Source organism: Mercenaria mercenaria, chromosome 13 (genome assembly GCF_021730395.1).
Source record: "Mercenaria mercenaria strain notata chromosome 13, MADL_Memer_1, whole genome shotgun sequence".
NCBI classification, from domain to species: Eukaryota; Metazoa; Mollusca; class Bivalvia; order Venerida; family Veneridae; genus Mercenaria; species Mercenaria mercenaria.
The window spans coordinates 40023696-40039497 of record NC_069373.1 but is presented as its reverse complement, the minus strand read 5'-3'; the positions used below and the strand labels follow the sequence as shown (position 1 = coordinate 40039497).

The following is a 15802-nucleotide window of genomic DNA, read 5'->3' as shown; positions in this document are numbered from 1 at the left end:
TTAATACCAGTTTTAGGATAAATTTTCAAAATGAGGTAAGGATTCGTACCCTGAAATGGGTCTAGGAATGTTGTTTAAGTGTGTTGGACCATTATACTCCAACTATGGGCTAGTTTTGCAGATTGAAATCGAAAGTAGGGATTTAGCAAATATGTGCCATTATTAGGGTAGTAGACCATCACTGACTGACATTACTCTAGGACCTATACAACCCTTATTATATTTTTATTATTCCGTTAATTTATAATAGAACTTTCATTAAAAAATAGTGTATGAAAAAATAATGTTCTACGGAAATAAGATTGAAAGATTTGAAATAGTGACGTTTAACCTCTACTAAAATAAAAGGATTAAGTATCAGTGAAGTAATACCTCTCCCTCCTGCAAATTGCAGAAATTCCGACAACTTAATTCATTTGCGGTTGAGTCAAAGATTAAGATTTGGTGTATGTGTCAAAATCTCAAGTGTTGTAAATCCAAATGATTTTAAAGTCTTGATCTACAATCACTATATTGTGAGGTTTGAGATCACGCCCCACTGCTTCGTTTTGATACCTGGTAATATGTGAAATTTTATAAGTGTGTTGCATTTTCTGAATTTTGCACGTTTTAAAGAGATGATAAGAACTGGGAAAAAAAACAGAATCATTTTAAATATATCAAAGGTAATGGTTGAAACATATTCGTCCACGCATTTAGCCATTCATTCATTCATTCATTCATTCATCTACCCATCCTTCCAGCCCATCCATGCGTCCACTAATTCCGTACGCCATCAGTGAAAATCCTTCATTTCTTCTGTAGTTTTAAAAATTACAAGTCGTCCAGCGAAATGCTCACAGCCAAAATTTATCTTCACTTTGAAAGGCTTCCAATATTCACTGCTTTCTTCCTGTCTATAATACAGTCTTTTATATTTGTATAGTTGTGCCCACCCAACATATCATAAAAATAGTTTCTTGCAAATTACATTACACTTATACCATAAATACACCAGAAAAGTGTAGTATTGTCTAACCTTTCAATTACTTTCAAAACCTTGATTATTGAGATCCCAGAATAACAAGTACAGTAAAAAAAATTGAATTACTTTGATTTCACCGACCGATATTTTATACACTTAGAACGATATATCACTTTAACTAATCTGAGGGAATAAGTCTGGAGGAATCAAAAGAGCAAAACATGCTTCTTTTTTTACAAAGATAATATTTTATGTCCTTCAGTGAGTTAATGATTTAGCCGACATAAAGGTATGCGAAAAATTATGAGACAGAGATCTGTGTAGTTAAATTTTGAGACGGACCTGTATATGTTTGCGTTTAAAATTCTTGTCACTTGCACTCTATCAAATTCTATTTCGATATTGCGGGCGAACTGGTGGAAAATATGTCTCTTTTAGACTCACAATTATTGTCATTTAGATACAGTATGCAGTCGAATCATCGATGAGGTCTAGTGAATGACAGACTTGTCAATTTGTCGTTATTTGGAGTCCCATTCCTGAAACAAAAAGAAATATGCAATGAAAAATATGGTAATTCAGAATTTCAAACATTGACTTTATACAGAATGGTGACAAACGATACACCTGTATAGTATGTCGCAAGTTTACTGTAATTTTCACGGACTGTCATTGATTTTCGCGAGCTAACGTGTTTACAACGATTGACGGAAGTTGTCAAGAATTCGTGATAATTTATTCATAGACAATGTCATGGTTACATATAACCTCATCAGAAAAAGACGCGACTGCCGAATACCCAATTTTAGCGGAGTCGAGTGGTCTAGGAACTGTCTATATTTTCAGTTGCATTTGGCAATTTTGAACCGTATAATTGCTGGCTCATGTAATAGCAGAACCTAAATAGATGCGACTATTGGCAGACTCTACTAAATCAATTTACGATAACTTGCCAATTTTAATTGCTTTCTAAAAGCTAATAAACCTAGGTATGAAGATGATAAGCATATGCGTTCAATATGCTCTTGATAACTAATCTTAGAGCACTAGGTATAAATCGCATTCTACGAAATGCTTACTGGGACGAAGCATTTTTCTCCAAAGTTAAAGCTATGATGTAAGAAGTAAGTAATAATGACTCGCGATTTTGTTCCTGAAAAATCTACAAACTGTTGATGCAAACAAACTTACATAATATGAAGTATTACCCAATTACATTTTACATTTTAAATCATTTTACGATCGTCTTACAGGAAAAGGTATCAAACTCATCCACCGTGGACCATAACTGCAATTATTAACTAAATGGTTTGAGTTCATTGATTGGCGAATTGCTTGCAGATTTATATGCATAAAGTGACATTCTGCTCTGAAATTTTTCTCGTTTACCTGTATTGCCTCAAATCCATTAAAAATAGAACATTAACAACGGCAACAGATTATCAGATAAATGCGTAATAATTAACAGGTCCCAATACAACATATTCAGTGATATGTCATTCCAAAAACTAAGTCTTGCTGTTTTGGATTTACAAACAAGATACCACGGGTATGGCTTTTGGGGTGTCCGCATATTTGTGACTGGACCGTGTCATCTAACACGAACAAAAAGAGTGAGGAGTATGCGTAACATAGACTGTTACTAGAAAAATAGTACTTGAAGTTTCAAGTGTAGTTTATAGGAAAGATAAGGCCCTTAATGGCAACTGACATAAACATAATGAACATTCTGTTTCTAAGGTACATGGGGACACCACTCTATCGGTGTAAGGGCATCTTAAATTATAATCATGTGCGAAGTAATCTTATCACCGGAGTGGCAGGATGTACGGAGAACTTTCTCTTAAGATTTCAACATCTCTGCTTGTCTGCGCTTTGTTGACAACACATGTCACACAAAGTTCAGTTCAGTTTCAGTAAGATTTTTATTAATGTATAAAACACTTACGATCTTTTCCAAGTTCTTCATTAAATTCATGCCGAGTCTTCTTACAGAGAGAACAATGTCTACATTGATTATATAGTCCGAGACTCCATTTGGTAGAAAAAACACAATTTTAAAGAAAAAAATAAATAAGCCTAAAAATTTCTCAAGTTTTATTTCTTCGTCAGTGTCTCTTTGGTCCCTGTGTACAAGACTTCGTTAATTATAATTTTAATAGATGCTGCAAACACTTGAACTTAAATGTGTAAGTGTAACCGGATTTTGCATATCGTTGGCTCAGGGCAAAACCGTTGTTTCTTATGATAGTTTCGCGCTGCTGTTATCTTTATTTTGTGTCAGAGTCACAGAAAAAAAGTTAAAAAGTGTCGGTATTGTGGCGGTCTCATGTATAGAACTTGATTCATAATCTGCCCTGTATATGCGCTGTATGTTCATCATAAACACACGACCCAGTTCAAAATGATATTTTCCAAGTAAAAAAACCCAAAACAGCTGAGTCTGTCAGTTCCTTATTTTCCTTTATACAACGAAAAAAAAAAAACAATAAAAAAACAAGAAACGGTTCCTGAGAAAAAAAAACATACGAAATTTCAGGTTACATCCTTTGTGCATGCTTCATTTCAATGTCGTGTGTGTGATTTGTATAACACTCTAATGGAATGCCAGCTTGAATAGAACGATTGTATGTATATAAAAATTAGATTTTATAGCAAATATGTGCGTGCTGTTATTCTGTATTAAAACATTTGTTTTCAAAAATAAGAAAGTGTAAGGGTTCTGTTCCAATCTATATATAACTAGTAACCAATGGCATCAGACGCGAAATTTATGTAGATCAGTAGCCATACACATCAGGTCATGTATATATATTATAGAAAAAGAAATAAAAACCATTCAGTGGGGAGTATTAATCATGATTTATATCTTGAAAGTCCTCGAAACTGGTGACATTTGTACTTAGTCTACAAGTTCTATACATTTCCGCTGTATACATATGACAGGCAAAAGTAGAGCGTATTCGAGTTAGGACACATTGCGTATTTTCTTTGTTGAACTTTGGGAAATAAGAGTACGACACATTGCCAAACATCAAATATCTTGGTGAAAGCATTAATCAGCAACAACTTCGATTTGCACTAACCAAACCTGATATGTCTATTTTGTAAACAATGCATTTTAACACTGTCAAAACTCAGCTTAATACTAAAACAAATTTCTGTTGAATTTAACTACATTTTATTCCAGTACATCTTTTTAATACGCCAAATTACTGTTACCATATTTCCACCCCGTGCCCCCATCCCGCGGTCAGGAATCTATTGGACATGTTCTCGCATTAGGTCAACCAGTCGTCGACAAATTGCTGTATAAAGGGACGTTACAACAATTTGTAAAATGGCCCAAAGGACTAAACACTATATACGATAAAAGTCTTTGTGGTTATATAGTTAAAGAGTAAACGAATCACTGTGGTTAGTGCTTCTCGGGTTGAATATTTCCTCAAATGCTAGTTGTTGAATGTGAAACAAGAAAAGAAAATACAAGGTGAACTGCTAAAGAAGTTGTAGGGATCATTGACATAAAACCGCGCATTTGCGCGCGGAAGTCGAAACTTTTTCGAAAACTAGTATTGTTTCAGAGACAGCTGTCTAGAACATTAAGTACTTGCTGACCTAGAACCGGAAATATATAGTAATTATTTAAGATACATAATTAGGCCAAACAGTGAAAGTTTTTCCATATATAGCACAGTCATTGAAACTAAACCACGCAATCCATTTTAACAATTGGTAATCTCTTCCGTTTTAAAAGTCCATTACTAAGGGAAAGTGAGTTGGCATTTTTTTTCATAGCCAGTGCATAGACTTCTGCAAGACACTAAATAATGAAGATTGGCAGGTCAAAATTTACAGAAGGTCTTTGGAACTCAAAGAAATGTATGTGTATTATGTTAAAATTTCAATGAATCGACAGAATGAGCCCCCAGGTCTTTTTAACTTTCTTCATACTTCATAGAAAAATAATTGTACAATATACTGCGATTTATTTCGAATTTCTACATACCAACTTTCATTTTCCAATAAAATGAAAAAGTTTCTGTGCTTTTTAAAAGAAATTAAAATGTTCACTTTCCTTAGTATTGGACCTTTAAGTAGCAGGAAATGATTTCATAAACTGTCATTTCATTTTTTTTTCTTTAAAACTTTTCACACTGCAAGCATACTGGTATCAAAATATACAATGTTAATGTTTCTTTCCCAAGAATGCCCAAAGTATATAGACTATGTAATTGTGATACGATAACTAATGACAAAGGTTGGTTTGTTACTCATTCAATCAGGCCTATCTTGACACATGAGCTGACACTGACAAAAATGCCACCAAAAACCAAGACGATAGTTTTGCGGAAGTTGTGCTTAAGTTTGCTCCACTCTTCTTGTTTTTTTTTCTTTTGTTGGAATGGATTGACACGTTCAAGATATTAGAGATATTTAGAGATATTTAGTCACATATGAGACAGATGCAATTTTCTGGAAAACATATGCGTTATTTTAAGCGCCAAAAAAAAAAAAAAAAAAAAAAAAAAAAAAAAAAAAAAAAAAAATAAACAGCCACCGTTTTAGACCGCGTAAAAATTATTTAAAAAATTAGCATTATTCAGTTGAAAAATTAACACTTACAACGCAACATCTACATGAACACGTAATCAATGGGTTTGTGTGTTTACACAATATTGTACGTTCGGTTTAAAACAGTACATAGTTACGAAAGGCATTAGTTTGTTCTACCACTAGAAAAAATTCCTTTATCATTATATATCATTATTTATCATTATTCAAGTTGATGACTTCCTACATTTAAAGTTAATATCAAGCAAGAGTTGTTTGTAAATGTACATATACCCTAATAATGGCTTCTGAGTGGAATTTGGTATGTAATTTTCAGTTTCAAGTATGTTGAAACTTTTAACTTTGACGTAAAGGTCCCCAAGATAACAAGCGCCGTCAGCTGATAGGCTGTGTGTGTGATGGTTTTACAGTTGTTGACTGGAAAAAAATTGTAAGTCTCTAATTCATCGTGACCTTGACCCTTCTACACCATCTTGTTACACTGATAACCATTCTATGAAGTTTGAAGACTGTAGGTCAAAACATTATTTAGTTATTGAGTGGAAACCGTTTTCAGTTTCAAAGTCACTGCGACCGTGACCTTTTAATTACTTACCTTAAAACAATTGGGGTCATCTACTGACCACAGGAAATCATCGTATGAAGTTTGACCATACCATGCTCTCTGTTGTTATTGATCGGAAACAAAATGGTCTACAGACCGACAGACGGAGAGACCAACGACTAGCAAAACAATGTACCCCCTTTCCTTTGAAGAGTGGCACAAAATATTCTAATATATCATATGATAAAATATTTTGGTGAAGAATTCTCATAGGTTATCTTCAACATTTAAACCTAAGGATCCAAGAATTGCACAAACTATTTTTAGTGAGCAAATAATAAAGTCATCATCATTATGTAAATATTCTAAATAATGAGGTATGTGCTGTTACCAAGTAACACTGTTAAACACATCACTAATGATTCCAGATTCAGCAGGATAAATTACCTACTAAAAAACCTAAATTGCATAATTAGCCTGTGAAAATACAAACTGTGTCATATTGCATATTCTAGCTCATGTACACTTACAAGTATTTCCAAACATTTAACAACGTGTCTCACTACTGTGAAAAAAAAAAGACCTGTGATAAAGTATAAAAGAATTGTGAGGTAAAAGTATTCCAGTCGTCTGTAAAGAGCAGAGGCAGGCAAAACTCATTAAGAGCTATCAACTTTCATTCGTTACTTCCCCACCTTACATACTACACTACCCTTGTCCCGTTGACAATAGGCTGCTGTCTGAGGGAGGGAGGGGGGAGGTAAAAGTATTCCGGTCGTCTGTAAAGAGCAGAGGCAGACAGGGGGTGTGTGTGTGTGTGGGGGGGGGGGTATTCTTCACCATTTATGATATATCTTACTTATTAAAGTTATCAAACTTTTCTGTAAAGGTGATGACTGTCTTGTTCTGAGACACTGCAATGTTTAATGTTCAGCTAGTTTTTGAGTTAGTCAATACGCTTCTCTTTTTGATTGTGCGACGGGCGGGTAGGTCGGTGACGCCATGACTACCTGCTCTTTAATTCCCCTCAAGGGACGGATTATTTTGATAGGTGTCCCATGTAGTGCTTTCTCATGTCCGTAATGATTTTGCTGTTGGTACTCTAGCTTACATAAGCATTTTATGTCTATGGTAGCTGTTTCGTGTGTGAAGGATTCACCTTCATTCGCCTTTCATCTAATTTTACAGTTAATGTCACAAGAACAGAATTTTTTAAAGTTGGTAATCAATATATTTGTCCAATAGATTCTCTGTTTCTGTCATATATTTTACTCATTCGTTGTTTTGATTGTTAAGCACGTGCACACTATCTACCGAATTGTCTTAATCCTGCTCACTCACTCATTCCAGAACTCGTTCGTTCGTGATCCTAAACCCAATCATTCACCAGTTCGTTAGTTTATTACATCGTATTTGCAAATATATTAATGGAAAACTCATTTTCAAAGCTTCTAAGTGTCTAGAATAATCTTTTAATGTAGAAAGTGAATTGAGATAATACTTGTACATTCCATAGGACTTACTACGCCATGCACGGTACAGTTCTCTTGCTTGGTGCTTATTGCAAAATACGAGCAGAAAATGTGTTTTGTTGTCGCAATACTATTAAATGTCAAAATATATACAAGTACATCAATTCTTGTTCTTATTTTTGCTGCTAGAGCAACTATCGAAATACATACAGTCATATTCATGTCGGCTTTAGCATGTACTGTCAGTTCTCAGTATCGATCAATTTGAAGTCTCTATTTGACATATAAGGTCTATATAATTGTATGTTTATAATCGCGAGCTTTTTAAAAAGTGACCAGTTATAATTGTCAGTGCAGACCTAATGGTTCATGATTCATATTCATGACTGCATGTATAATAACGATTTAACTCTGGGGCGCTGGTATGGCAACTTCCAATAACTATTTCATATGCGCAGAATCTCATCGTTTTTGGGGGCTGTTTGTACGTGTTGTTGCCTACAATTACTGTGCCTGATTTCCCCTACAGTATGGCTATGCATCTTTTGCTTCCATCGAAGATGCAGGGTTCATGTGAGTTTATTAATGCAAAATGTTATACATGTTTTTACTTTCTTTTCAGTTGCGACGTTCGGGCAGTCATCAACCTGTCCACCAAATCCACATGAGAAGGTCCAACAATGCACAGATAATGTACTTCCTAATCTCAACCAACAAACAGAAGCTGGTGCTCCAGAAACATATAGAACGCACGTGCAGCATGCAAGTGAAACTTGCAGGTAATGAAACTGTTGATTGAATAATTTTGATAGGTGTTATGTGTACTGTTTACATTTGGATTCATAAAAATATGCAAGAAAGTCTATGCTTAGAATTTTTCTCACTGCATACCGTTTCATTGGATCATATGAAATCAAAATCACCATGAGAATAATTTCAGAAGACTTTTCATTACCCTGGCGAGAACAATTATTTTGCTGGAAGTAAAGTTAACGGTCACGCCATGATTTACTTATTCAGTAATACTTTCGACAGATAATTACGTTGCGGTTTCCACGGACATAATTATTGACATGGCTGTTAAATGATAGCATTTTGCTCATTTTGCATTTATACACGCGAATATAATAGAAACAGTGGAAAATACACAACAAAAATGAAAATGTTGCAGGCTCGGATTGATTGAGCCTGTTCAAATAAATCATGTTATAATCACAACAATTAACCGCATACATAGGAAAATACAAGAAATATGATTTTAAAATGCGTCCATAAGGAATTGAATACCATATCCGAACAGACAGGATGTTTCTCCGTAAGAATTGCAGCCTAGACCGCTTCCTTGTTTAAATACAACGTTCACAGAATCGCCAAAACACCATTGTAGATGTCATAATTAGAAACTGTACTGGCAACATTATGGAGAATGCAGCGTTCTTGGAAATTAAACATGCATATTTTCTTAAATTTCTGCAAAACATACTTTTGTCAGAACGAAACTTTAAAGCAAATATCGCCTGTATTGACTGCCATTGCTTTTTTCGCAATGTAATCCAGGAAAGGGGTTGCTTTTTCCCCAATGTAATTCAGGAAAAGAGCATTGAACACATGTCAATCACTAGTCTCGTTCGTATTTCTCAATGTTCAAGTCTAATCGTAAAAGTCACATTTGTATTGTATAACATATATACTATTGTAAAACATACATACATTCAACCAAATCAGTGACTATTTATATCATTCAAGGTGTTTTGACTACTAGTATTATAAAATAATGCTTTCGTTTAAGTATCCCTTGTCTGTCCATTAGAAATAAATTAACTAACTTGTGTAACAGAAGAAGCGAAAACTGCGGGCTTGAAATGTGTGGATGCGCTATCTTCAGTTGGAAATCAGTTGAGCTTAAAACAAACTTACACCACTTCAACAGGTATCAAAGTAATATAAATGAAAGACAGTAACTGACACACCACTACCATGTTAATAATGAAAGTATTACAACAACTGACAATATTAATCAACAAATAACATTGATATGAGAAACTTGACAGTGATTGCAAAGATGAAGTACTTTCTGAGATATTGTAGTCTTCAGATGACACAAAAGTGCAACATAAAACCTATACGTAAATTCGACAATATATGAGCCGCGCCATGAGAAAATCAACATAGTGGGTTTGCGAGCAGCATGGATCCAGACCAGCCTGCGCATCCACGCAGTCTGGTCAGGATCCATGCTGTTTGCTAACGGTTTCTCTAATTGCAGTAGGTTTAAAAGCGAACAGCATGGATCCTACCCAGACTGCGCGGATGCTCAGGCTGGTCTGGATCCATGCTGGTCGCAAACCCACTATGTTGATCTTCTCATGGCACGGCTCATATAACGTTTCTTCGTATTACAGAAGCCTTTAACTAGAGAGGGGTACGCAAATACCGTTTCAATTTGAAAACTTGTCCTAGACATTTTTCGTATAAGCGACCTGAACAAGTTCTGATTGATAAGTTTTTTGTTTTGTTGTTCTTTTTCAGAGATTCGCGGCTACGAGATGTGGCTGACTGTATACAAGATATACTCGATCGTTGCCGAGGGACCACAGATGCGGAACAAACATTACAAAGACTTATTGATAAAGATAAAGTTGTGAATACAGTGGACTACTTTTGTAGACATATCAGAGGTATGATAATTAAACATTTAGAACAAAACAGCCGATCTTTAACAGAAGATAATAAACAGCTGCTTTCATGGAAAACAACATACTGGAAGGCACACCGAAAGACAAGATTAAGCAAATAACTGCCATTACAAATATTCATAAAGTACTTACAATGGTCGTGAGAGTGAGATGGTGTATTTTACACCTGTATTGAAGATTTGCATCAAACGTGTGTATTCATCCTATAATTATCAACCCAGAAAATATTAGGAGAAATTATTTTTAAATATTTTGCCTCCTGATTAATTTGAAATTTATTTTGCTTTTTACTAGCAATCAAACAATGTGGGATCAGTCCCTTGTAAAATTTGGTCAATGTAGTCTGTCTTGTTTTCGTGGGGAGAACTGTTACTCGCAGGGAACATATGAATGAAAGTGATATAACTGTAGGTATTACAACTGACTTTTATGCTAGTGGACAAATGCGTTAGCCCCCACCCCCACCTCCTTCCAAAAATGTCTGCAAATTAATGCTTTAAATTATATGAAAGTTATGATATTGTTAAAACATTTTATTTTGACATATGTATACGATAAAGAATGTATTGTTATTTAATGAATACACAAAACCTTAATTTTTTAAAAAGTACTATATTAATTGTAAAAATAGCTTTAACTAAGTATAGATTACATATCAAAACAGTTTTAACGAGAAAATACACGATCAATTTTCGGACTGTATACATTGGTATAAATCTGTGCCGGATACGGTTATAGTTAGCTCTCCAAACAAATCATGAATACCTCGTACAAGTTCGAAATAATGAAGTGTTTGAAACATAGTATGCAATAGGATGCTATTAAATTCACGTATTGTAATATTTTTCATCTTACCTTTCAGTTGGTAGTCATCTTATCAAATCATTAAAATGTCATGGAATTCGTTAATCTTGAAAGATGACATATTTTAGGGTTTTATTTGGTCATAATCATATTTAAGTCAAAACAGAAAGGCAGGAAAACATTGATAGAGAGTAAATACCTTCATTTTTGAGAAGTTTTGAAAGGTTGGAATGAAGATTCTCATCAAATTCGTGAAAATGTTTAGACATTTGCAACTAACTGTACACCAACCTTTTCCAAGAGCTGCTAATTTTGTTTCTTACAAAAACAAATTGTAGCGAAATCAATTTTAAGAAAGGTAAACTCGAAATATCCTCCTCTGTTGTTTAATTTCTGTATTTATATTATAGTTTACGAGGAACATGCGGAATGTATAGCCAAACATCATGAAGAAACCTCAAACTGCAGCAAAGAGGCCCATAAAAGTTTTAGAGCAAAAGTGAACGCCGGTGCAAACATCGACGTACTTATCATGGGAACATGCAGGTAAGTCAGCTTTGTATTTTGTTTTTTAAATTTTTATTTTATTTTTGTCTTTTTACCTCTAATCACCGACCTTAACCACCCTACCAAAAACGAATGAAATCATCTACTAAACAAATTTGGTAAACAGAATATACATTTTACTTGAATATGCATTGTGCATGTTTGTATTGAAATAGAAAAATGGAAACTCCACACGTCGCACAGCAAGACAAATATGAAAAGGTTCGGTTTGACTGTGCCTGTTCATGGACTGTAATGGAAATACATGCTACCGTCCACTTCTATCCCGGACTGAACTAAAAACGAGCATAAAATCAAAAGAATAGATAGTCATTTTGACTTCTTTCCATGTTAAGTACATTGGAAAGTAAGTTTAATTAAGTTAAATCTCTCAGTCTTGAGTTATTTAAAAATGACAGGATCGTGTACATTTGACTATATAAAACGTGTGCACTATAGGAAGTAATTTGTTTTCTTGTTGTTTTTTTTCCAGATTCCATGCAGTAGCAAGAGGATGTCTTACGAACACTACACAACTTCACTGCGGAGGAAGTGCAGCAAATTTTGTATACACTCTACTAACAGGACTCATGCCACCATTTTGCGAAACGATGAACCCGGAATACAGTCATGTGCACACAACTCGCAGTTTTAATACAGAGGGTAGACGAAATCAAGTAGAATCAAGTGCAGTTTATATGAAAGCATTAATTATTCCTTCTTTTCTATATTCTTTCGTTATTTTGTTCAGGTATTATTTCATATGAAAGCGTAATTTTACAAATGTCGGACATTTGTTTCGGATGAAAAGCTTAATACCCCAGTCACACATACGGCGCGGAAAGCTACGTCTAGCCACGGATAAAAACGTAGTAATCCGTATCGACCCGTATTGAAACGTACCTGAGACGTACCTTAATGTAGTAAGCCGTATCAATTCGTACCAATTCGTACGGCTCAGGTACGGATCGATACGGGTTACTACGATTCTATCCGTAGCTCGACGTAGCTATTTGCGCCGTATGTGTGACTGTGGTATAATATATGCAGAAAATGAAACGACAAAAATCTAAATCGTTATTTAACATACTTATTGACATGTTTATGTTATGTCATTAATACGTATACAAAGGCATAAACTTTCTTTCCATGGCAACAGTGTAATTTAAGACATGATGATGACATTATATACACAGTTTGTCGAGATAACATGAGTAAAGTTTTGTTTCAGATGACGTTTCAAATATTTGTTTAAATTTTGATGTTAGCTTTAATCCTCTCGAACGTTTTGATAATTATGAACCTTTTTACACGTTTAGAGATATTGATCAGTTACAGGAAGATTTGTTTTGATACGCTGTATATAAAGTATATCAAAACTGCTGAACGCGTAGTTTGTCTTATGTGGTTTTGTTTTGTAAAGATTTTTCTATATCTTTGTCAATGTTGTAAAGATTTTTCTAAATCTAGGTAGAAAATAAATATGTTAGGAACCCCGTAGGAAACTACTAAAGGGAGATATACTATTAATTTAGAAATGCTATAAAAGCAGGCATACACTTGTCTGCCAAAATGCATTTATCTATAAATATTTGTTCCAGATATATCAAGGACTGCTCCAGACCTTTCAAATATAATGCTTTTTATTTCAGAAATTGAAAGTTAGTTTTAAAAATCGTTAATAAGTAACTCTAGGTTGTCAGTAAAGGAAAGTGAATACATATATGTAACCACATAGGACAAGTCAAACGTTCCATTAAGCCATATAAAGATCTGTGATATTAACATGTACATATAGTGTATTTGTCATAAAAGTGATCATAATTGTTTGTCCAATATTGTCGTCGTTTTATGCTGACATTTGTAGAAGTGAAGTAGCTGAAGAACGCACGTGCTATGAGTAATATTTGACTGAATGCATAAAACAATTTGGTTAACTTACTTCAACTGTTTTCCTAAATTTTACATTTCCTTTACTTTGTTGATACATGTGAATGAAGAAAGGTGTATGCAATTTTGTTATTTCAACCAGAGCCTTATTCATTATTCTGATTATAAAATGTATCTGCAAAACATTTTTGTTAAGATAATAAATGTGAGAGTAGTAATTATGCTGTTCAGATGACATAAACTCTACAACATTTTAACTACAAGTAGAGCTGCAGGAATTTATTAATATTCCAAAGCAAATGTAAAATTTCAGATTGAGAATTTTGATGTTCTATGGTGTAGTATCAGTTCACATCCTTATGTTTTATGCTACCTTCGATTGTCTTATGATCGCTGCAACGACGATCTGTTTCATTTCTACGTTGATTGTTAGAGAAGTAGACATGATTAAGTTTTCAGTCAATAATCAGCATCCACTTTGAGTTGCTTATAGCATGTCATTTCGCACAAGAGTATCTCACTGGAGTACATTTGCGGACTCAATAAGTATAGCATTTTTAATAAAGACCAGATAAGACAGTGTTAAATAGCAGTACACTTATTTACTTATTTGTTTAAAATACTTATTTACTTATTTGTGTAAAATGATGATTTGTTTTGTATTGATTACATGTATAATTATATGTTTTGTTCTGTAAAGCATTAAGGGTGTAAGTTTTCAGTGAATTACATTATTCTCAAAGATCTATATACTGAGATTTTCCTGTATCAAAGGTATCTTTTATTTTCTATTTTAACATTTTCATATTTGTTGTGTGTATAGTTTTATATTGCTCTTTTCATTACAGTGTGAAACATGCAAGATTATTTAAGTTGAGGTCAGTTTATTTTTGTTAAATGAGCCGTGCCATGAGAAAACCAACATAGTGGGTATGCGACCAGCATGGATCCAGACCAGCCTGCGCATCCGCGCAGTCTGGTCAGGCTCCATGCTGTTCGCTTTTAAAGCCTATTGGAATTGGAGAAACTGTTAGCGAACAGCATGGATCCTGACCAGACTGCGCGGATGCGCAGGCTGGTCTGGATCCATGCTGGTCGCATACCCACTATGTTGGTTTTCCCATGGCATGGCTCAAATATATTCCACTCATAGCCTTCATCGTCATATTCAAATTCAAGTTACTCGTAACGTTTAGTTAGGAATCATTTGAAAGGAAGCTCACAAATTGTGTAACAAGGTTTTCTGCTACATGTTTGATATACACTTCCCTTCATTGTTTTGCTGATCTTTGTAAAAGTTAAGGAAAAACCATATCCAATTGATGGGTATGTCTAAGGACGAGACTTTTATGCCAAACAAGTATAAACGTTGTGTATTCAAACATTTATATAGAAATAGTTCGGATCTGAAGCGAGAATGTATAAGTGTTGCAGTAAACTCTGTGACAATACCATAGCAAACCTGTAGCTGGATATGTTTAGTCTGCTGTTGCTTCCATTCGGAATTCTTATAATGAAAACCGCTTCTTAAATGTTTCTGCATGGTCTTTCTCGGACATTTATAATTAAATGATACTAGTTACCGTATCTTTTACAATCATGGAAGCTTAGCCTTTGTTTTAACAATATGCATGAAAGTAGTATTCTTCAAAAGTTAGTTATGAAACTTTGAGATGGTGATTTATTATTGAATAGACCTGTCAGAATCTAATTTGGTATGGTCTTAGCTATATACACACGCATGAGGCTGCTTTGTAGGTATATAAGTTCCAGAAATCTTCACCTTAGTCTGAAATGCAATGAGTGTATTTAAATACGTTCGAGTGCCTTCGAGCTATACAACCTTTAAACACATCCAACACAACAGCGTGATAATTATTGAAGGTGTCTTTTGTGTAAATGTTTCTGCAAAGTTATCAGTTACTAAGAAGTCATGTTGTCTTCAAATTCTTGCAATATATTCTATTATTATAAACAGATATTCTTTTTAGTATGGTTTTGCAACTGATTGTGCAATAAAGATGACATATATCAATTAGTTTTGTTTTCTTTATAATTTGCCATACTTCAAACTTCTTATAGTTCAAACGTTTGTTCATGCAATTTTCCTAAAATCCTACTGCAGAAAACGGAGCCAGTTATTCAATGTGATGTAAACACCACGTCTAACGGTTTTCCTTTCCCTTCATCATGACCGCACCGATAGCCTACTTGCAGAGCGTGAGGTTGTGGTTTCGCTACCTACCTGGATGCGTCATATCAAAGACATGAAAAATGGCACTAGTAGCTTCCTCGCTTGGAGTGCAGCATT

The 15802-nt window shown here is 34.4% G+C and overlaps 1 protein-coding gene across 1 annotated transcript in view; it reads left to right on the top strand.

The window, feature by feature from the left end:
• The window catches only part of LOC123528659 (uncharacterized), a 45788-nt gene extending 30262 nt beyond the window's left edge, over positions 1-15526 (top strand). Inside the window, exons 2-5 of the mRNA XM_045308551.2 lie at positions 8178-8334; positions 10085-10233; positions 11466-11601; positions 12095-15526. Coding sequence (XP_045164486.2) covers positions 8178-8334; positions 10085-10233; positions 11466-11601; positions 12095-12368 — 716 coding nt within the window. The 3' untranslated portion in view covers positions 12369-15526. The remainder of the gene's footprint in view (positions 1-8177; positions 8335-10084; positions 10234-11465; positions 11602-12094) is intronic.
• Positions 15527-15802: the final 276 nt, after the last annotated feature.